At 40.3% G+C, this 23,450-nt stretch overlaps 3 protein-coding genes across 3 annotated transcripts; all 3 read left to right on the top strand.

Moving 5' to 3' along the window:
* Window positions 1-14,706: 14,706 nt before the first annotated feature.
* On the top strand, window positions 14,707-16,117 carry LOC126928293 (uncharacterized). Its single transcript, XM_050744103.1, has 2 exons — window positions 14,707-15,834; window positions 15,908-16,117. Exons 1-2 carry the CDS (start codon window positions 14,707-14,709, stop codon window positions 16,115-16,117), a joined length of 1,338 nt encoding a protein of 445 aa, XP_050600060.1.
* A 20-nt stretch (window positions 16,118-16,137) lies between these two features.
* On the top strand, window positions 16,138-18,351 carry LOC126928292 (uncharacterized). Its single transcript, XM_050744102.1, has one exon. It carries the CDS (start codon window positions 16,138-16,140, stop codon window positions 18,349-18,351), a length of 2,214 nt encoding a protein of 737 aa, XP_050600059.1.
* Window positions 18,352-18,744: 393 nt separating this feature from the next.
* LOC126928289 (uncharacterized) lies at window positions 18,745-19,983 on the top strand. Its single transcript, XM_050744100.1, has one exon. It carries the CDS (start codon window positions 18,745-18,747, stop codon window positions 19,981-19,983), a length of 1,239 nt encoding a protein of 412 aa, XP_050600057.1.
* Window positions 19,984-23,450: the final 3,467 nt, after the last annotated feature.

Here is a 23,450-nt window from a genome sequence, read left to right as displayed (position 1 = left end):
AGTCAAATAAATATTTTTTCCTTGATTGTAAACATATCGTATTACAACATAATGCGCTAGAAACGTTTGGTTATTGAATTTTAGGACACCCTGTACATAAACAATTAATACGCTTGTCGCTAAAATTATTTCGATATCAATTTATTTCGATATTAATTTCGTAAATCAAATTTCGCCATGCGATTGTACATATATGGAAATATTTGTATTTAACAATGCAAACTGGCGCTGTTGTAAAGATTGCTTTTATAAAAAGAAATGAACGTGTTTTTTCTGAAATTCGAATTACGGAACATGGAATATGGTGACACAATACAACGTGGGGGGAAAATAATTCTATGGGTCGAGGTTAATAAACATTGTCATGGAAGTGACAGCATAGGAGAGATGCGTAAATATACGTAATTCGATCCGAACAAAGGGAATTCGTTTGATAAAATAGAGATATAGTCGAGTAGTTTTTCGTACGTGATCGAAAAGTTATAAATATTTCGCGTCAGCTTAAGCTCCAGCTTGCTACCGGATTTGACGAAGATATCGAAACGTTCCCTCAATGAAGTTGCCGCGATGTACTTCGAATTACGATGGAAATGCAAATCGATCGACAGTCTAGCAACTAATTTAAACGTGGATTTCTTTCTTCCCCTTTAAACATTACCATTAAACCTGAATTTGATAGATTAATGTTACACGAGTGATGTTGTAGTTTCGTCAGAGTCGAAAGACTTTTGTGGAAATATGGTTTTTGATCAATCTTCTTCCAATTTTCGAAGGAACCCTGTTGGAATAAAGCTGAGTCTCATTTATATTTAAAAGAGATTTTCACGGAGAGTAGGCGAGATCTAAAGATTTTCACAGCAAAGCGTATCTTGGATCACCATAATTCTCCGTCGAAACGCTTTCGCCGCGAAAAAGAAAAAAAGAGCTGATTTATCAATCAGAAAACGTCAACTTGGTCGTCTTTTTCGAAGCTTATACGATCCATTGTAATCCTACCGAGCGAACTTCGCTGTAGTATGTATTTGAAACTCGAATAAAGTTCGGGATGCATGATAAAAAAAAAGCACTTCACCGTTCTCTTTCGATGTATGCCTTCGTCCCTTCTTTAGAATGGGATTTATTAATTTCTTTTTATCCACGAATCTTTCTAGAACGAAATAACGAGACGTGGAAAACCATTCCATCGTCCTTTTCCGATTTACAGTTGCTTCTCTCCTTTAAAATAAGATTTATTAAACTCCATGAGTCTTCGTAGAACAGAATGGTAAATCGCAGGATAAATTATATCGTAGAATAAATTATAGCGCGGACTGTTCGATTCATATTACATAGATTTTTCATTCTGAGTAGCGATAAAAATCATCGAGCAGCGAGGAGAAATTGAGTTTCATCGGCTGTAGCGATTCGTACGACGATTAAAAATATGAGGAGAAAAAATATTATTTGTTATGAACAACGTTAATTAGAAGCATATTTTTCATTTCATGTCTGATCGGTGATGTAATCATTCGTGTTCTTTGGTTGTTCCCGAGAAATGTTAAAGGGACGCTGTCGAATGAGATTAACGATGTCAGGAACGACGACGATCGTATCTTCAAAGGACGACACCAATTAACATAGACTAAGGGTGTAAGTTTCATCTAATTACATCGTGCTGCGTACAAGAATTAAAGGAATTAGTAGGTTATTTTATCGTGAAGAATTTGGATGCAACATTCTAATTGAAGATTACAACATTAGAAATTCAATAATTGGATGGTTGAAAGAAAATTTACAATTTGAAAAGTTAATTACTCATCGTTTTGTAAATTCGTTGCTGTTACTTTTCTGGAAATTTCAACGATATAAATGACGATATAAAGTAACGACTTTAAAGATACAACTTTAAAGTTGGACGCTTCGAACTTCGACTACTTTGGCACTGTTTTGCAGATTAAATATTCTCAACTGTTGTTTGTTCATTGTTAGAACTCGTTACTAAAACAATTAATCCTCTGTTCTCTGGTTTATTTTTAATATACTAATTCATTACTACGAAACTCTCGATTATTTTAGTTATTCAAAGTGCTGCAAATTTACTAATTTAGGTCAATAACAATATTCTTCGCTTCGACAAAACTTTCATCACAAGATTTTCTGATATAATACAATTGTATGCTGATTACTTTTCAAATTATTTGTTTCTTAATTAAATCTAGCTGTTACAAACCTTTGTCTGAATCAAAATCTTTGTACACGTCACGAGACATGGTTACACAGTTCATCAAATCAATAGTAATATGAGACTCTCGATTGGTATTAAGAGTGGAACAATATGAAAGGCAAAGTTCATCGGTTACAGCTATCTAGATGCTTCGACAGAATCGATTTTGGTGGAAACTGGTATCCAATAGTTGGCTTTATGTTCTTCCGGATCATCAGCTCGATACGTGGGAGAAAATCGCTCGATTAAAGCCTATTTGAACTCTCGAATTCGATAACTAGCTATTACGACTGTCAACTTCGAATTAAGTTGCTTCTCCCACGACTTTGATCTTTCGACCATTTTGTTTCCAATCGTTGGTTCGTTGGATAAGCGATACTAATGATTTTTTGATGAGAAGTTCGATAATAGGATTGCAGGTATGCAGCTATCGACGATAGCTGCAGACGAAGGCTGAATTTATGATGTCGAATAGTTGAAGCGCCGATCTGATGGAAGTTTGCCGAAGCGATTAGAATTTCGAAAGCATTACAAAGCGGTTAGTTATCTCTCTATCACTGAGAAATATGCAATTTTAATAATTGTAAAAATAAAAAATCTGGAACCTGTTGTTTTATCATTTTTGTCATATTGAATTTTATTGCGTTATGGTACCCATTTTTTAAGGCTAATTTTATTACTAGTACGCTTTGTATCAAATTTTTGGAAAATTTTATTGGATTGCAAAAAGGGATCGTATATGGCGCAATAAGGTTGATGCACAACTGTAGCATTAAACATTTCTCCTATGAATCTAATTTTATTACTATCGTGCATCGAATGTTATTACAAAGTTTACAAATTTTCATCGTTATCGCATTTGAAAAAGAACCGTACAGGTGTAATAAGCTTGGTGTATCATACTAACGTCAAACTTTCTCTTTTGAAGTCAGCATCTTGCAATTACGCTTTGCTTTAAATTTGTTTAAATTCCACCGCAGTCGAATGCAAAGAAAAATCATATACAAGTTATAATATGATTGTTGCATCGTTTGTTCTACTCTTAAGAGGAAACATTTCGAGTACTACGTTTCCAAATTGCGACAGTTGTTTCTAACGAATGAATGAAGATGACTTAACTGAACGATTAATAGACGTATTACGCGAACCTGCACATTCCCGCAGGAGATTGTCGTGTTTGTTCAGACACGAAACTTCTGCAAGGCGCGACTCGTTTGTTTGGCTTTGACGTTTGCATTCACGTCTTTGTGTTGTGCAACGTTCCCAGCAAATGGTCGCGGAAAAGATTTATCAACTAACATAATCACTGACTGGTTCGAAGTGATACAAACCTTATGATACAACATTTGGCAAGATGAGATGTCCAAAAAGATTAAAAACATTATTTTTATCATATTCGTTGGAATTGTAAGGTACATGGCAAACAAAATGCTTGCCAATTTTTTTTTTAATTCTATTATTAATCAACACAAAGAAGAATCGTGCTTTTGAAGAAAATTTTTCATTTCTGGACACTCTATCGTTTCATTTTTTAGATTATAATGCATTTTATGAGTTAGAAGCTAAACCCACGATATAGTGCAATCGAGATTATACAGAATGATCTATATCTTGACTTATAGTCAAACAACTGTTACTAATGTTACGAAGTCTTTTGTAATAACTTCATCGTTTAATTAAACATCATTTTTCTACGATTTAATTCCAAATATATTTATAAGAATTGGGTATTCTAATGAATACTCTGTTTAAAAAAATGTGGAATGTATCGAAGAGAAATTAGAAACGCTCGAACAATCCATTGTTTTCCTGAGAGAAGAAAGGCACGGGCAATATTCGTTGCAGCTCTTCGATTTTCGATAAAACGTCAAATCACCTTTGTATCCTACAGAAAATATTTCAACGATTAAATTTGCATCGAATTCGAAGCCGATGGATATTTCCGCATGATCGAACAGTTTAACGAACAGAAACTACACACTGCAAAACACTTCGTAGTAATTCATCGTTGGCTCGCAGTGTTTCACGCGTTCAACAACGGGTGAACAAGGCGATCTTTCACAACCAGATACACTTTTCCCCTTCTTGTTGGCCCGTGTCATCGTCACGAATTTCCAAAAATGATTTATAAACTTACCTCGCCTTGTCAACGAATTATTCATCGAAAATCCATAAAGCGTCCAAAATATGGAAGGATCCAATTGGAAAAATCGCGTTTATTATTCCACTTCAGAAACATGAACGTCGTTCCACGAAGCTCCGCCATAACACCTGCTGTTGTCAACCTTTTCAGGAATATATCGTTACGTTCTTTCGTTTCCTTCCATCCATTGTACATTAATTTTCCTTTGGCCGAATAACCAACTTTCTTCCCATATATTTCGTTTCTCGATTATCCAACTTTAAACAGTCGTCTCTGGCCTGTTTTCTCTCTAATTGCCGAGTAGCCGTCGGCGTGATTGCAATCTGTTCCGGTCGTTTTAATACGAAAACGTCGGAAATCCGAGCGTTGAACGTGATATTAAAATTTCTTGGTTCACCACTCGACTATTTCCCTCCTCTTCGTCGAATAGCAAATACCAACCGACCGACGAAGAATACGCAATCAAAACGACCGGGCGAGTGTAAAAAAACGTCTAGAAAGGTTGCCATTCGAATAAAAGCTACCAGGCGAGGCTTGGTTATCCCATGTTTCCATCCTTTGGGAACGTTATTTTATCCCGTTGCCTTTTTTCTCTTTCTCTCTCTCTCTCCCCGTCGCCTAGAACGATGAGACGGCATGATATCAACGACGAAAAATGGATCTGTCGGGTGTAGGACGAACCTTTCGAACCAACACTTTGGGACAAACGTTTCGCACGAATGAGGGGAAGGAACGTTCAGAAGGAACAGTTGGAACGAATACTTGGAACGAACACTTGGAACAAACGGTAGGTTGTTTTCACGAAAATAATCGGCCACCACGCTTCAATCTTGTTCTACAATCGTGCACCAAGTGTTCTTCCTATAATTGAATATCTCGTTCCGTTGTATCGGTGTATCGAACATCTTGAAGAGGCCAGGAGTTCTCTGGTTCTCTCTAACTCGCTACCGTAACACGATTGAAATATGCAGAATACGGTGTTCAGCGGTGGGAACAAATATTGGACGCTCGAAGTTTGGTATCCTCTACAATAGATGGAATGTAAATGACACGAATGTACCTATCAAATAAATTCCAAACTGTTCGGTATTTAAGCTTCAAGAGCACCAATTCATCACACCGGCGCGCAGCGTTGGATTTTATTTGTCAGTTCGAAACAATACGTGCTTTGTTTTCCTTACGCTGCTTTGTTCTTTTTATTCATCCTCTTTGTTTCAGTAGCCCAAAGTAGGGTTTTATAGGTGGGTAATTGGAGTATTATACTCTTTCTTTCTCAAACAACAGTTCGTTTTGTTCGAAGTTTTTATTCTTCTTTGGAAGTAGGAAACGGATTAGGGAATGTTTAGTAGTCAAGGGAATGTTTAGAGATTGCCAGGAACAGTCGGTACTCTCTTCAATTTCCTAAGGAACTATCCGCACGGTTCCCCGCCTTTATTTTATCGAAAGCTGAGGCACGTTTCTCAAACGAACACGACGGAGATCCACCAGGAAATAAACTTTGAAAGAGCAAAGGAACGCGACGGATCTTGGGACACGTCTTACTAAAGGATTCACTATGATTTCGTGTCGCTTTTACTGGCGGATATTGACGATGAATACTAATGCAACTATTTGATCGAATCGTGTAAAATACCTTTTGTCCGATCATCTCCATCTAATGTATTTTAATATACCTTAAAATAATAAAAGCTTAAAAATGTTCCAACGTTCAATCAATTAGGATGCAATTCGTCCATAAAAATTACGATCAAGAGATTTGCTATGATTTCAGTAAAGTAAAGCATTTCAATTTTATTATCTCAGCTTTCTCGCGCAATAATTTGCAATTTTACAATTAGTCAACTGACTGATATCCTTAAGTTTATTTATCAAAGCTGCTGGTATAGACAATTACATAGTTCAAGTTTAAAAAATGTACGTAATATCGTTATTTTTCTCTGCTTTTCAATTTACGGAGTTCATCAGCATGGTTTTCAAGCGATTAATGCAATAAAACATACTTTAAAAAGTTCTTTATCTTCAAACCGCTCGTAAACTACGAGTCAGATAAAGGAGGTACTTCTAAACTCACGCGAAGATTATTAACGCTGTTTCCAGCAGAATTATCCAAAATCCGGAAGTATGTCAACGTGATAGTGTACTTTATCTGAGAAGAAGATTATTTTTTATTTCTATAACGTCAGAACTATCAGAAGAGCCAAGCGATCAATTCATAATTCTTCGTAGACAAATTTCGTAAATTTACAACGACGCATTTTTTAAAGAATATTGATTAATTTCAACTTTGGTTCATTTCTTTGTATTATATATTTTTTCATCCTGATTCCTTTAATACGAGTTTCATCTAATTCTATACGCGATCCTCGTTAACAGATTATTTGCGTTTATAATCTTCCAATTTCACGAGAACACACTAATCACCGTCTCTAGTCATTGATTTGCCATTAATTTATACATTTTGGAAAAATTGGTATACCATTACCGCAAGTGCACATGGCAATTCAAATGGTTCCGTACAATAGCGTATATTGCCTATTAAAGATGTTAATTTATATTTCGCCGGCAGGCTTCATTTAATTACTTAATGGAGATATTGAAACGTCATATTGACATGCAATCTCGGTACTGCGCCGAATATCTAAATTTTGTGGCGTACTAACCACATAAATGTTCTCTGGAATAATACCGCAGTCTAAACAACAGAACGTACACTGGTGGCAATGCGCAACCCTCTATTGGCAGTTATAGAGGGTGGATCAACGCCGCCGACGGTCAAAAGCAGCCACTTTCTCAACTTTACGATCCTCCCGCTCGATGTTTACTCATAGCCTGGTGAAAATAGCTTTAAGACTACCGGAGGTTTCAGTTCGATATTTTTATGGGGGCCACCCTCAAGAAAGACGAAAGTCAACCTTACCGTCACACTAATTACGCAAACATCGCTGATGATTCAGTTTCTTATCTAAAACTGTTCTTTCAGTAATCGCGAGAAATTTATTTTTACGGTTAATAATTTAGTAAACAATAGTTGTGGACTATATAACGATACATATATGTAGTATCTAAATGGGTCTTTATGTTGGGTAATGATGGATTATTATGGGTAATGATGTTTTGATTTAATAAATAATATTCGAAGCAACGAAATGATTACAATGCTGTCGTACGTCTTATTTTCATACGCGGCTTTCGACTTCCCGATTCACACTCTCCGGCTTCTACACTCGCTCGCTCTCGCTTCTCACTCAAACTGCACGCTTTTTGCATCCGTTCTCTCCGGCTTCTCAACTAACACTGCCTTTAGCGTTTCTGTGTCTTTTCTCGTCCTATCGGACACGTGTCCCGAAACGCCCGTGACCAGGGTCACGCAGCCCCTTTCCGCGAAACTATCCACTTGAAAGGACCGCATTGATGTACCCGACGATGCCGCGGCTTTCGCGACTTTGTTTACGGTTCGGCCGATATCTTAGGCCTTTTGTCCACGATATTACATATATATTCCGAACGAAGTTTGTTAAATGTTACATAGGAAAAATATGATAAATGCTTTTTTGGTGATTTTCTAACTTTTACGCTACTTGATGATCAAAAGGAAACGCTTTAATATAACGGTAGAATTTTAGTGAAAGTAACGATTTTTCGAATTCAAAGAAATCTCGTTTGGAAAGAATGTTTAAGGCACTGCCGAGATGTGACAGATGTACTACAAATTAAAATGCATTTCTAGATTCGTTAAATATCAACTAACAAGCCGCTTGTTATCAAAACGTTCGTGTTCACAAAGTAAATAACAATTGATTAAACTGTGTCATTAACTATTTAATCCGAGTTCTTAACACTTAACTCGATTCTTCGAACGAGCTTTTCGAGACGCTTTAATTAAACGAAAAACCAGTGTTCCGTATTCACGTGACTTTCTAGTTAGCTCTTTGTACAATCTAGAATGTATTAATTAAGCCAGAAAGCGTAGAATTTGCTTGTAACTTTTGTTGTAATGTAACTTCCTCGGATGTAGAGATGGCGTTTTTAATTTACCCCCGTCACGATGCTAAACCGTAAACTCATTTCGCTCGCGTTTCCCTCGTCCATTGTTAAAGGTACGTAAATACCACTGTAATAAGAAATTTAATTCAATATGCCATTCTCCCACACGTTTCATTATGTTTCGAGCTTTCTATTTTCGCTTAAAGATTCTACAATGTCAATGATGTCCATCAAATTTTGATAAACTGGTTGAGAAAATGAGACGTTTAAAATTAATTTATCGACGATAGAAATGATATTTGCTGAGGGATAACCAGACAGAATTATTGGGGCGGCTTATTCGATTTCTCGAAAAACATACTGCCAAGATGTTTCTATATATATTACATATTACATACTAGTTCGTTGTCCGACGAATACAAAGAAAAAGTCGAGCAAACCTAACTAATCCTTCTACTCGTTATGGTGTAGCATAGTCAAGCTCGTAAGAGGGGTTAAGAAGCTTAGGTTAGTTCAACTTTAAGCCTATCGACATATTTCCTCAAACCAAATTGTTTTTTTTAACGGCATGGTATCTCCGTGTCTTTTGTGATTCTTTCGAGAAGATATCATCGTCTTACTGGGATTAAGTTTGTTTAACGTCCTCGGAACTCCATTTTATCATCTAGCTTTACAGTGAACGCGTCAATCGAGAAAGGATTGATGGATTGAAAAAATTGCACTTGCGTGCGATGAACGGCGTTGACGCTTGACGGCCAAATATCGTGATATTTTTCAGTTTAAAAGGACCAACATCTTTCTCAATTTCCCGTAAACCTTTCTTTTTTCGATATAATATTCAAAATATTCGGACGTTGTGTTGTCACGAATTACTCAACATTTTTATCCTTAAATATATGATCTTTTAAGATACATATAAAACGTCTGTGTCAACGATTTTGTGCCATAAAATCATTGAGAAATAGTTTTACAGGCCAGTCTCGTTTTTTTTACTCGCGATTAAAAAAAGAAGCTACAGTCATTTGAATAAAAATTATTTTATATTACAATTTTGAATTACGTATCTGAGAGATATAAATAGGTTACCTGATGACAAATTGTATTCGAAAATTGTATTCGAAATCCCAGAATTTCCGGAGTTTTTCTTCAATCAAGCTCCAAATAAGCGAATTAAAATATAGAATATTAAAACCAGCTGTGCCACCGTAATTATAATCAGTCCGGTCAAAGAAGCACCATTCATTCGACAGAATTATTAAGCTCCAGAAAAACTTGCACGAGTTCAGAGTTTTGAAACGTTCCAAGTGATATGGCGATCACAGTTCTCTCAGATGATGACGGAAGAATTCAATTTGTTAAATTTGATACACACTGTAATCATTTTACCCATTTATTACAATTATCCTAATACGATGAATAACAAGAGATCAGAATTCAGGGGACTAGTTCAAAGGATAGGTTCCAGTACAATGGATATCGGCGAAGCTGGATGAGATTAGTAGTAGAAACCGATATTAGTCAGACGGAGGACAAAAGCGCTGACAGTGCCGTTTAGCAATGAAACAGAGGATTCTTTGTACCCAAGGGAGAGTGGACACACGAAGACTGTAAATACTCGAAGACTGGATTACCTTCTCCTTTTCTTTCTTATACTGCAATTTCATAGAAACCGAGTCTGTAAAATAATCTCGGTTCTCCCATGCTGCTCTTATCTTCATATATTCTGCCGACCACAGATAGGAAATTTTGTTGCACACGCATATCGTCCGACTATAAAGATAGGTAATGCAGTGGAATCTCACTTGTCCGAGTAGGGACCATGGGATTTCGGATAATCGAGCAGTTCCAATGAAAAAGGTTCACCAGCTAATCCTCTCTATTTCTTTTTATTAGTTTGGGTAATAGGAACTGTCCACCTTGCACGATTGAACTAATGATACTTTACAAGTGATCGATAATAATAAATTATAATTTTAAATGTAAATTTTGGAAATTGCATGTTATGCAATTATCTTATATCGCGTAAAACTGTGAAATTGTAAAAAATACATGTACAATTTGCAGCTTGTCAATTGGCTAATAGCATTAGGTTGCTAAATTATTCTGTATGGAAGAAAATTGCTTCCGCATCGCGTTCTTCCGCATCTTATTTACTTTTATTTTACTCGACAAGAACAATAATGCGGCGAGCAATAAACTCGATTGTGAATAAGTCTTCAAAATGAACTCTCTTTTAATCGAATATTGATTGAAAAGTGTAATCTTCTCTGATGATTTGGAATTATACAGTCGCTGGAAAAATAAGACTATTTCTTTTCTGTTTCATCTCTATTCATGTTTCCAATCTCCATGGTTACTGACCGTTTACTTCGCGCGTTTACACTTAATATAATATTTAAAACAGTACTATTTTTAACTATTTTAACAGGAAGAAAGGAATCAAGGATTTTACTAATCGATTTGACCGGTTGTCCGCAACTAGCAATTATTTACAAATTTAGCAAGTGCAAATGAAACGAATAACGTTGCTTCGATTCGACCATGTGTCCGATGCATGATTATTTTGCCAACGCCCCAATTAGTAGCCCCCATGCGATTTCACGATTCTTCTTCTACGAAATCGAAATCCATCATCGGAAGTCGTTAAAACGTTGCTAATCTTGTGCGGTTCTTGATAGGAAATCCGAGTTTTTTCTCGCAATCTGCTCTCATCCATACCAACCACGTACAATCCAATTCAATTTTCATAACTCGCGTCTTTGAAATAATTTTACAACTCGCGGGTATTGTATCTGGTATAAAAGAACCACGTAATAAGAAAACCTCTGCGAAATAACAATGTATTGTTACATCAGCGGGACGCACGTGCATCGTTTCGCTGGTATTGGAAAGAATCGTAGTTTGATTATTTCATTTGTGCCTGTATGGAGAACCATGAAACGAAGTAGAGCGGTGCAATGCAATGTTTTCAGAATTTTCCGCCGCAGTAATTAATCGATTTTCACCGGGTTTTATTAAAACTTGTTAGGTAACATGCGTGGTACCGTGCAACGCATTCTACACGTGCCTTTTTAAATGATACACGAGCAATTAATTATCAAAATATCCAGGAAATGTGGTGCTGTGAAGATTTCCATGGAAATTAACTTGCGTACAGGTGATACCGGAAAGATTGAAAATATCAATTCGACGAATTAATACCAACGATGTAAATTATTTTCCCAATCGAGTTCTATGTTTGCTTATTTAATTGAAAGTTAACTCGTGTGCCTCATGACGATCGTGATAATTCTAAATCCACAACTTTTCCGTTCTTCTGTGTGTAAGGATTCGAATATTCCATCATTCGACAAAAATGAATTCTGCTCTGTTATTTTGAGGGCTCTTCGCCCAAACTATATTTCTCTATTATTAGAAAATTTATCGAAAGTGAGAGAGGAATTATTATCAATAAGCGCGCCCCCGTTTCAATATACTATAATAATTTTTCCATATAGTTGAAAGTTCTTTTTTCTCGGTTGAAGCTAAAATAAAATTCAATTATCCAAAATTTAAACCGTAACAAAGTTAAATTGCAATGTAGAAAAAGCTCGAAAAATAAAAATTCTCTATTAGTTCCTCTTCTAAAACAAATAGGCGCGATTGTATTAATCGATAAAGCGAAATTTTTATGCCCCGGGGAATGACGTCGCAACGCCAACCAACTTGAAAATCGATAGTCGAAGCTTAATGACGCCAATGATATTCCACCAACGTACGTAGCACCGTCCACGAAACTTCCTAGTTCAATTTACGCACGAAAAAGACTGCTATATTCTCGAACGAACGAAATCGATATTTCCAAGCGTGAATCACATCAACCAGAGAAACTGTATCTATGCAGAATTTTATTAACTGCAGCCGTGAGTTGAAAGATAGAGAGAAAGAGAAAGAAAGAAAAAGAGAAAGGAAGAGATTGTCCAGAAGTATTTTACCCGTTTTAAATTGTAATTTCCATTCACGTTGCTAGATTGAACAACAGGCTTTTAGTAACAGCTGCCATGGACGCTAGTAAATTGATTAAACGAACGTTTTCTTCACGCATTCCCGTACCTTCGTATTCCTGCAGTTTCATCTCGTTATTTTTAATGCGAATACTTACAGCTCGCCAGATTGTCGAATACTTAACCATCGAATAACGATCGTAATTTATTTTTCCACGTAAAAGTGGCTTGGAAAAAATATTCTTTGTCCTCGTTATTGTTGTTTTCTACTATATTACATTCTTAAAGTTTTGAAATTCCACTCAAAACGTACACGAAACTTTTTTCGAAATTAGCAGGTTCTGTTCTTTATGCAATCATATTTCGTCAGTGTTTACGATGTACTTTTGCCAAAATTACGAGACGCTAAGTGGTCTCTCCGCTTTATTATGTATTAATTCATGAAAAATGTGGACACGCGTTATACACAAGCTTTAGATAGCCAGGCCACTGTATATATCTTGTTTAATCCTATCACGGCCGCTATCGCACTTAGCCTCATTTAATATGATCCTAAATGTCTTGGGCTTCGATTTACGAGGTGCTAGCTCTGTCTTGTCGCGTATGGATCCGGTCGTCGTAACGGGTCATCATCGGGAATAAATACCATTGTAACGTGATATCCAATCTGGCCAGCTTGTGATTGAAACCGTGTTATAAAAGGGTTTATAGTCAACCGGCTTTTATTAAATTATTTTTCCTTTTCCAGACGCGTCTCGTCAAATTCGTTTGGCCAAACTGTATCTCGCTTCAAGGTTCACGCGTATACGTACACCACGAATAAAAATATAGAGCGATCATAAAATGAGCGAGAGCTGAGATTTACACGTTTCGATTGCACGTTTCCTTGCAGATGTAAGGATTTTGGTAAGTGTTTTTTTAGAATGCGAGCAATATGAATTCGCGAAGAATGATATCACGATGAATTGGAAAAATACTAGAAACATACAAGAATGTTAGGTGTATTTTGAAAAACAGTTCACGAGTTCCAGGTGGGAATTTTCGTGAGTCTATCTATTAAATTGTTTTCTAATGAAGAACGTATTTCATTCGAGACAAACTTTTATATTGTCTGTGCGTAACACATTATCGTAAATTGTGACTATACCGATAAGAGTCACTTTCGAAAGCTTTGATTTAGCATTCCGTTGATACACTGTTTGACTGCTGTTACGTCGCGTGAAAAGGTCCGCGCGACGTACTTTAATGTCTGACCGTCCAGACCCAAACGTCATTAGAGAACCCTCAATAAAACTAAGGCCCACCATAAACCGATTCTCATTAGCTTGCAGAAACCTTGAATCCTGCAAGCATTTTCGGTTTATAGCGGGTACTTAAAAGGTCCTTAGGTTTATTGAACGTTCTTAAATATTACGGAGTAAGCTGGTAGTTATGACGGGAAAAATTGTTAATTATATGACAGGGAAAATCAGGCATTTAGAGATTAGAAACATCTGGGTTTTCCCACGAGTCATGCCGTTAGGATGCTTCCATATCCCAACTTCAACCGTTAACGTCTTAGCTAATGGTAACGGGGATCTGTGTCCTCATGTTCATAACGGAAAGTACGAACAACGAATCAGCTTACTTCGTTCAAAACCTCCATCGTCATTGACACAGGTAGACGTACGAGTCAGTCGTTCGTAGTAGTACGAGTTAGTCGTTCGAGTAGTACGAATCAGTCAGTCGTTCGAGTCAGTCGTCAGTGCAAGCCACCCAAGTCAAACAGTCGGAGTCAAGCAGTCGACGTCTCCTCATTCAGTCTTTCGGTTGATCCTGTTGATTCGATTCAGTCAAAGTTGGATCTGATCAATCGCCACATCTACTACGACCCACGAGCCTTCCTCTCTCAGATTGGCAGTCAGAATCTGAGCAAGATCCAGGCAATCTTCAGACTCAACGACGTTACTATTGTGTGTGATTAAACGAAGCTGTTGGAGAAAAATATAATCATAACCCTACCAATCACGGAGTTATATTAATTCAACCACCCCTATTATCTTAACGGAAATCAGGGGATCGATCTACTCGCGGCGTCGATCATTAGAATCGTAACGGGAATTTACGACTCCCGTTGACGTGTTTCCTCGCGATTGCGTCTCCCCGCGATAGCTCGAAAATACATGGTCCTTCGAGCCGGATCACGTGCCAGTGTCAAGTAAGTGTCCACACACAGTGCCACGTGTTCCCTTTGAATCCAACAGCGGAAGTGTATCACTGCATTAAGGTCAGCGACGTCAGGAGCAACACCTTCAAAAGATATACACACTGGTCGAGGCACGCAACCAGGCAGCGTCCCGACGTAACTGAGTAATCAATTTAAGAAGATTTCAAGTCGATCCACATCCCGAATCATGCCGACCCCAGCTAAGATCAACAACTTGAGGAAACGACGTGATAAATTGTTCGAAGGCACGTTAACGACTATAAGGGACCGCATCGATAGATACGAACAGTCAGGCATGCAAGATCTTGCATATTTGAGATCATCTCAAGCCCTACTCAAAACCGGGTGGAAACGATTCCTATCACTCCAGGACGAGTTGGACGACATCGAGGACGAGGATATCGTTCAGGAACGCGTAGCGTCGGAACAGTACAGTTCCCTGGACGAGAGAATACAGCATCTCCGGGAAGGAAAGCCATCTTCAATCCCGCCGCCATCAAAGGGCACCGATTTTCCCGAAGCGAAAATGCATTTACCAGAAATGCGGCTACCAGCATTCGACGGGAAATTCGAAAATTGGAACGCATTTTTTAACACATTCAACTCGACTATCGACATGAACTCTCACCTAACCACCTTACAAAAATTCCATTATGTGCGGGCTTCCTTAGTAGGGGAAGCCGCGAGTTGTGTGAATTCTCTAGTTTTCCATGAGGAGAACTATCCGAAGGCGCTGAGCCTTCTCAAGCAGAGGTACGATTGTCCGCGACGCATCGTGTCATGCCATGGATTTGCAATCATTGACTACTCAAAGCTGACGCATTGTTCTCCAATGGCCCTAAGAGACTTGGCCAATGTCGTAAGACAGAACCTCGACGCACTAAGCAGTTTGGGACAAACCGTACATCCGAATAGCCTCATTCTTAATCTCATCAGCTCCAAACTACCCGATTACGTCAGGCAACAATGGGAGCTAACCTTGACCAACAAGGAGGTGCCTCAATACACCGATTTGCTAGATTACCTCGAGAATCTAGCGCTCACAGGCATCTCACCTTCCGATATCAAACAAATTAAAACACCGGACCAATCCAAAAGAATCCGACAGCGTAAGACACGAGGACAGACATTCACCGCATCCCGGGTCAAGAATTCCTGCCATTCTTGCAAGGGCCAACACTCCATTTGGCATTGCGACGCCTTCAGAGCCAAAAGCGTCAGTGAACGCTTGAAGGAGGTCAAAAGTGCACTCCTGTGTCTGAACTGCCTGAGTGCGGGACACACAACTCGGGATTGTCATGCCGGGTCTTGTAGGGTGTGTGGAGGTCGCCATCATACAATGCTACATCGGGACAGGCAAAAGGTAAGGTCGACTTCCTCCAATTCAGATCAAGGTTCCTCCCCTTCCAGCAGGAGATCATCGACATCCCCGTCAAAGACTCGGAAGGTCGCAAGGAAGCACAACCCAAGGACTTCACGGACTTCAAGTCCATCAACCAGTCCGAGACAGACACACAATTGACGCCAGGCACGCCGAACCCCAACAAGGACCGATCAAACCCGACCATCAGATCCCAAATTATTGTGCAATGACCTAGTAATTACAGCACAAGTTAACATGCTGACCGACAAACGGCAACCTATTCGTTGCCGTGCGTTGCTCGATACTGGATCCAGCATGAACTTCATTACTAGAAGACTAGCCGATTCCCTTGGAATAAAACAAAAGAAGTGTTCGGTCCCAATTGGGGTTCTCGATACTTTAACGACGACGGCAAGGCGATACATAACGGCTACGATCACGTCAACCGACGGCAGCTATGAACGTACAATAACGTTCCTCGTCATTCCGGCTATCTCGACCCTGATCCCAAGTCAACACATCGATCGCTCGACATTGGAAATACCAAAGAATATCAATCTGGCCGATCCACGATTTCATGTGCCAGGTCCGATCGATGTCTTACTGAGTTCAGGTACGACACTTGCTTCGATGTGCGTCGGACAGATTAATCTGACGCGACCAGACGAGCCGGAACTGCGTTTACAGAAAACCCGATTCGGCTGGGTAATCGGGGGGAGTCCAACTTACCAAATCGCGACAAATGCATTCCACGCCTCCACAACGGCTCTGCAAGCTGATCTCGCGCGGTTTTGGGAAATCGACGAAGGACCCCCGATTCAACATCTCTCAGAGGCAGAGCGACGATGCGAAAAACACTTCCGAGATCACGTCCGACGCACCAGCGAAGGACGATACATTGTCGCCCTTCCATTTCACAGCCAGCTCCCATCCCTTGGATCAACCAAGGCACTAGCGATGAGACGACTCGCATCACTCCACCGCCGATTCCAACGCGATAACTCATACGAAATCGCGTACAGTAATGTGATCCAAGAGTACATAGACTTGGGTCACGCGACGAAGATCGACCCTGGTCACCTCGCTAATCACGAGTATTATCTGCCACATCACAGCGTGATCAAGGAATCAAGCGACACCACTAAGCTCCGGGTTGTGTTCGATGGATCAGCGGCAAGCAACACTGGAGTATTGCTAAACGATACTTTGCTCACCGGACCAAAGTTGCAGGAGGATCTATTCGACATCCTACTTAGATTCCGGTCTCACCAGTATGTTCTAACTGGCGATATTGAAAAAATGTATCGCCAGATATTGATACGCCCAGAAGATAGGAAATATCAACAAATTCTGTGGCGCAATTCCGACGGTGAGATCGACTCCTATCAACTTAACACCGTGACGTTTGGGTTGTCAGCCGCTCCATACTTGGCCATACGGTGTCTCAAACAATTGGCAGACGACGAGGGACACCAATTCCCGCGAGCATCACTGGTATTAAAGCGAGACTTCTACGTAGACGACGCCCTCACCGGAGCTGATACGAAGGAAGAGGTACTGTCGATTCGGAAGGAGCTCACCGACCTTCTGCAATCAGGCGGCTTCAATATTAGAGGATGGGCGTCCAACGATTCGGACGTACTGAAGGGGCTATCCGAACAAGACAAATGCCGGAAGCTACAATTAGGTGAGTCTCAGACCCTAAAAACCCTCGGGGTTTTTTGGGAGTCCCAAGTTGATTCAATCCTCTATTCGGTCGATACCCTAGCTGATCTCCCACGCGTTACAAAGCGATCAATAAGTTCGGTGATCGCCAGAATTTATGATCCATTAGGATTGCTAGCTCCAGTGATAATTCGAGCAAAGATTATTTTGCAACATATATGGTCATTAAAGATCAACTGGGATGAATCACTTCCCGCGGATTTGCATACGGAATGGAGCCGGTACTACACCCAATTAGCGTTGATAAACAACGTCCGGTTTCCACGAAAAGCTGTAATACCAGCAGCGACTAGGATGGAACTCCACGGGTTTTGCGATGCCAGCGAGAAGGCTTACGGAGCCTGCGTCTATCTCCGCACCATTAGTTCCGACGGCTCCATCCAATCCCATCTACTCACCGCGAAGTCAAAGGTCGCTCCGCTCAAAACACAGACGATCCCACGACTCGAACTGAGCGGAGCACTCCGTCTGGCTACCCTGATCGCATCAATCCAGAAAGCCCTGACGATCGAGATCTCTCGGATCGTATACTGGACTGATTCCACCATCGTGCTCCAGTGGATCAAAACCTCGCCGCATATGTTAAAAACATTTGTGGCGAACCGAGTAGCCGAGATCCAACTCAAGACTAACCTCTCCGATTGGCGTCATGTACCCACCGCCGACAACCCAGCGGACCTCATCTCACGAGGTCAGACGCCCAAGGAGTTCCTGCGCCCGTCCATTTGGAAAAATGGACCATAATGGCTCCAGCAAAACGAAGAGCATTGGCCAACATGGAACCCAACTACGTCGGGCGAAATTCCTGAGCAACAGAGGTCACCCTGCCTGGCAGCGAACCCAGTCGACCATACGATATTAGAAAAATACTCGTCATGGTCAAAACTAACCAGAGTCGTCGCTCGCTGCTTTCGATGGAGGCAGAAGCAAAGCCGGGCAGTATCTCTAACAGTAGATGAGCTCATTTCGGCAGAAAATAGATTGCTTAGACTCCTACAAAACATCCATTTTTCGAAGGAGATTCGCTCACTACAAAAAGATCGGACCACGTCCGTGGGAGGGAAACTCCAACGCCTAAATCCTTTCCTCGACAATGAAGGGATAATACGAGTCGGAGGATGACTCACTAACTCACAGATGCCCTTCCACCAAAGGCATCCGATCATTCTGCCAAAATCATCAGTGACTGAGCTCATTATCGACCAGGAGCATCGACGCAACCATCATTCCGGAACCCAGGCCACACTATACGCTATTAGACAACGTTATTGGCCTGTCGACGGCCGAAGCCAAGTATGGCGCACCATCAAGAACTGCGTCCGTTGTTGCCGAGCCAATCCACCATCAGTAGAATATCTGATGGGAGACCTGCCGGAGTCACGGATCACCGAGTCGCGGCCCTTTACGAACATCGGGGTTGATTATTGCGGCCCGTTCTATGTCAAGGAGAGAAGGGATCGTAATCGCCGAAGGGTAAAGGTGTACGTCGCCATATTCATATGCCTGGCTACCAAAACCGTTCATATCGAATTAGTGAGCGATCTGACAACCGACGCATTCCTTGCCGCGCTCCGCCGGTTTATCTCTCGGAGAGGACATTGTGCGACCATCCTTTCGGACAACGGAACTAACTTCGTCGGAGCAAACAGGGAGTTGAAAGAACTTCACCTCCTATTACAATCCGACGACCATCAAGAAAGGGTGCAGACCTTCCTCACCGATCGGCAGATACAGTGGTCATTCAACCCTCCGAATTCACCACATTTTGGCGGTTTATGGGAAGCCGCGGTGAAATCATTTAAACGGCATCTTATTCGCACCGTTGGCACGGAACTCTTGACCTTCGAGCATCTCAATACTCTGGTTATTGAGATCGAAGCGATGTTGAATTCCCGTCCACTTACTCCCATCTCAACAGATCCTAACGATCTCCCAGTCCTCACTCCCGGACATTTTTTGTTAGGCGACACATTTACCAACATTCGGGAACGAGATCTTAGGACAATCCAACCAAGCCACTTATCTAACTGGCAACGTATCCATCAGCTTAAGCAGGAATTTTGGAGTCGATGGCACCGAGAATATCTCAACGAATTAACCAGCCGTAGCAAATGGTACAAGGGCAAACATGGCATTCGTGAGGGCACAATCGTAATTCTCCGAGAAGACAACGTTCCACCTATGCATTGGCCCTTGGGCCGCGTCATTAAGGTCCACCCAGGAGCCGACGGAATTATACGGACAGCCACGGTGAAGACAGCGACGAGCATCCTGGATCGCGGCGTCAAACGATTGATTCCACTACCCTGTCAACCGGAATCGGAGGAACCCGGACAACCACGAACAGCGGAGAACGCAGACGAAAGTTCCCCCTGATACCATCCATGGACTTTTGATCGGGATTCTCTCAACGGGGGGAGGATGTTACGTCGCGTGAAGAGGTCCGCGCGACGTACTTTAATGTCTGACCGTCCAGACCCAAACGTCATTAGAGAACCCTCAATAAAACTAAGGCCCACCATAAACCGATTCTCATTAGCTTGCAGAAACCTTGAATCCTGCAAGCATTTTCGGTTTATAGCGGGTACTTAAAAGGTCCTTAGGTTTATTGAACGTTCTTAAATATTACGGAGTAAGCTGGTAGTTATGACGGGAAAAATTGTTAATTATATGACAAGGAAAATCAGGCATTTAGAGATTAGAAACATCTGGGTTTTCCCACGAGTCATGCCGTTAGGATGCTTCCATATCCCAACTTCAACCGTTAACGTCTTAGCTAATGGTAACGGGGATCTGTGTCCTCATGTTCATAACGGAAAGTACGAACAACGAATCAGCTTACTTCGTTCAAAACCTCCATCGTCATTGACACAGGTAGACGTACGAGTCAGTCGTTCGTAGTAGTACGAGTTAGTCGTTCGAGTAGTACGAATCAGTCAGTCGTTCGAGTCAGTCGTCAGTGCAAGCCACCCAAGTCAAACAGTCGGAGTCAAGCAGTCGACGTCTCCTCATTCAATCTTTCGGTTGATCCTGTTGATTCGATTCAGTCAAAGTTGGATCTGATCAATCGCCACATCTACTACGACCCACGAGCCTTCCTCTCTCAGATTGGCAGTCAGAATCTGAGCAAGATCCAGGCAATCTTCAGACTCAACGACGTTACTATTGTGTGTGATTAAACGAAGCTGTTGGAGAAAAATATGATCATAACCCTACCAATCACGGAGTTATATTAATTCAACCACCCCTATTATCTTAACGGAAATCAGGGGATCGATCTACTCGCGGCGTCGATCATTAGGATCGTAACGGGAATTTACGACTCCCGTTGACGTGTTTCCTCGCGATTGCGTCACCCCGCGATAGCTCGAAAATACAACTGCTGTTCCACACGGTTGAAGGTTCTTCCATCTTCGAATGAGATTTCGCGTCAACCGGGAAAGATAGCGGCGTTCGAGCGAATCTCAGCGTGAAATTGTTGGATGATTAAAGTGGCCGGAGATCGGTTTACCGGCTCTCTGTCGAATTAAACGAGACACTTCGAGTTTAAGGGATGATTCAAAGTTTGAACAGTTTCATTACACCTTGTGTTCATCCGTTCTGAATATCTCGAGTGGGTAAAATAGTAGATAAGTGAATTCAATCGACAAAAGTTCAGTTAGTCGGATATTAAATAAAACTTCCTTCCAACAAATAGAGTCCAAGTGAATGAAATCCTGCTTCTATTTCTGCAGTTCTACTTCTGTTCCCAAAATTCTATTTCCAAAAAGTTTATTTATTTAAAAACAGAATAATATTTTCGAGTAATTTCTATATTGAAAACTCCAACTTTATGACACGTCGTTGAACCACTGGCGATGATATAAATTTTTAAAATCTGGGGCAGACTCTTACGTACGGCCTTAATTGTAGTTAGATCAATTAGTGACCTTGCTTAACGCTTTACGACCCTACTGAATTGTATTTCACCTACTACACTTATCGTAAATTGTCTCAAAGCTGAATGACGTCAGATTAATTGGCCCCCAACGACATGTTTTTTTGGAAAAAGGTGCATTATTGCCAACGTACACATTGCTAAGGCGATAAAATCGGGAGAGAAATTTCGAGAATGTAACGAGTCAACAATGGCTACCTTGGAACGATATCAATTGCGCTCGAGAGGCGATGAATCGTCAATTCGCGTGAACTATCATTTACAGGCATAAATTTGCTTAAATTCCTTTGCCAAAGAATTGTGTACATGTTCGTGTGTAAACACGAGTTTGCATTGTCTTTCGTGGATCGAGGGACGCCAATTATCAAGTATGCTTTTACTATTATGCAGCTCACAAAAGACCCTTGCCTATAGTGCCTGAAATACTCGAGAGTATTCCTTTTTCCACGACATTCGCGAGAATGCGCTCGCCTGGATTTATGTCGGCGCCTACTTGATTAAATTAACCGCATAAAATGCTCGCACAATTCCTTTGAATATCCTTCAATTGTGTTACATCCTTTAGGACATTTTCGTTCCAACCATTATTTTTATTGCTATGAAATTGGTTAAATATCTTAAGGTGAGATTGTCTCGTGTAACAACAACAAGAGTAGTGATTATTATGAATTTTCTTTTTAGTCTAACTATCGGTTACGCGGTAAATACTAGACCTTTTTAAGATATAAATAGATAGTTTTTAAGTACAGATGTAATTTGTTTGCTTTATTTTTAATTTAATGATAATTATTTTTCGGGTCATTATTATTTCCTTCCTCTACGTTAAGGCTGTCTCTATATAGTCGTCTTTGTCCGGATAATCCTCTCTAAATTCCTATAATCTTGGTGCTTTTGCAACACTAAACTCAAAGGAAACATAGCGACACATCTACTATCGATGCCATTAACAACCAAAGTTTCACTCAAGCTCCTCCTACTCATATTTTCTACGATACTGTACCTATTCGCGTAGGAATTTAGTAACGCACAATTGATACTGTTTTCTACGGAATTAAGAAATTTCAAGGTTCTCTTCTCTGATGAAATTTCCACATTGACTTTGTTAAGGATTATGATGGAATGAAACATTTGGTCAAAGCGAAGAGAAGTATCGTTAGCTGGAAACTCTGCTATCGGAAGCGATACCGGTGGAATTATAAGCATCAAAGCCACTCATTACGGTGGAATTATGCAGGCACGATAGAAAAAGGTATTACCACGAAAATCCACGTGTTCGGTTAACGAGGTCACCCAGCACCGCCGTTAACGTTTTTCACACGGCAGAAATGCACTCCTTTATATTCTCTTTCTTTCCGTGAATCGTGAATTTTTATTGATGGCGGTTTTATATAGCGTACGTGAAGGTATAAGCAGCGAAAATCTCATTAGATCGCTGTTGGTCCATAGTATCCAAGTCGTTTCAAGTTGCTTGTTAAAGTGCGCGCAAGAATATCGTCATCTCTTTGTTATCCTCTTATACATATACCGTTAGCTCAGCTTGAAAATAGATAAAAATCCATAATTGTTATAAAACTCCGTAAGTGCAATAATTAAAGTTCCGATAATTCTAATTAAATTTTGCCTATTCTCGCCTATTATCGAAAATGAGAGAGGAATTATTATCAATAGGCGCGCTATCAATAAGCGAGACTCTACTACGTGCGCACGTAGTGTACTCTTGATTTTGAATTATTACCGAATAATGTCGTACCTTTGAGAAGCAAATAATAATCAGTTAGAAGATTTCTAACGAACGTCATTAGAATTTTACAGACGATTCGACGAAATAGTATCTTGTGTTGACAGAAATTTTGTCTCGAGGTTTCAATTTTATCTCGGATAATGTATTTTTGAAAAACAAATAATA

This window comes from Bombus affinis, unplaced genomic scaffold, assembly GCF_024516045.1.
Source record: "Bombus affinis isolate iyBomAffi1 unplaced genomic scaffold, iyBomAffi1.2 ctg00000804.1, whole genome shotgun sequence".
NCBI classification, from domain to species: Eukaryota; Metazoa; Arthropoda; class Insecta; order Hymenoptera; family Apidae; genus Bombus; species Bombus affinis.
The sequence above is the reverse complement of the archived record's forward strand: the minus strand, read 5'-3'. Positions and strand labels throughout refer to the sequence as shown.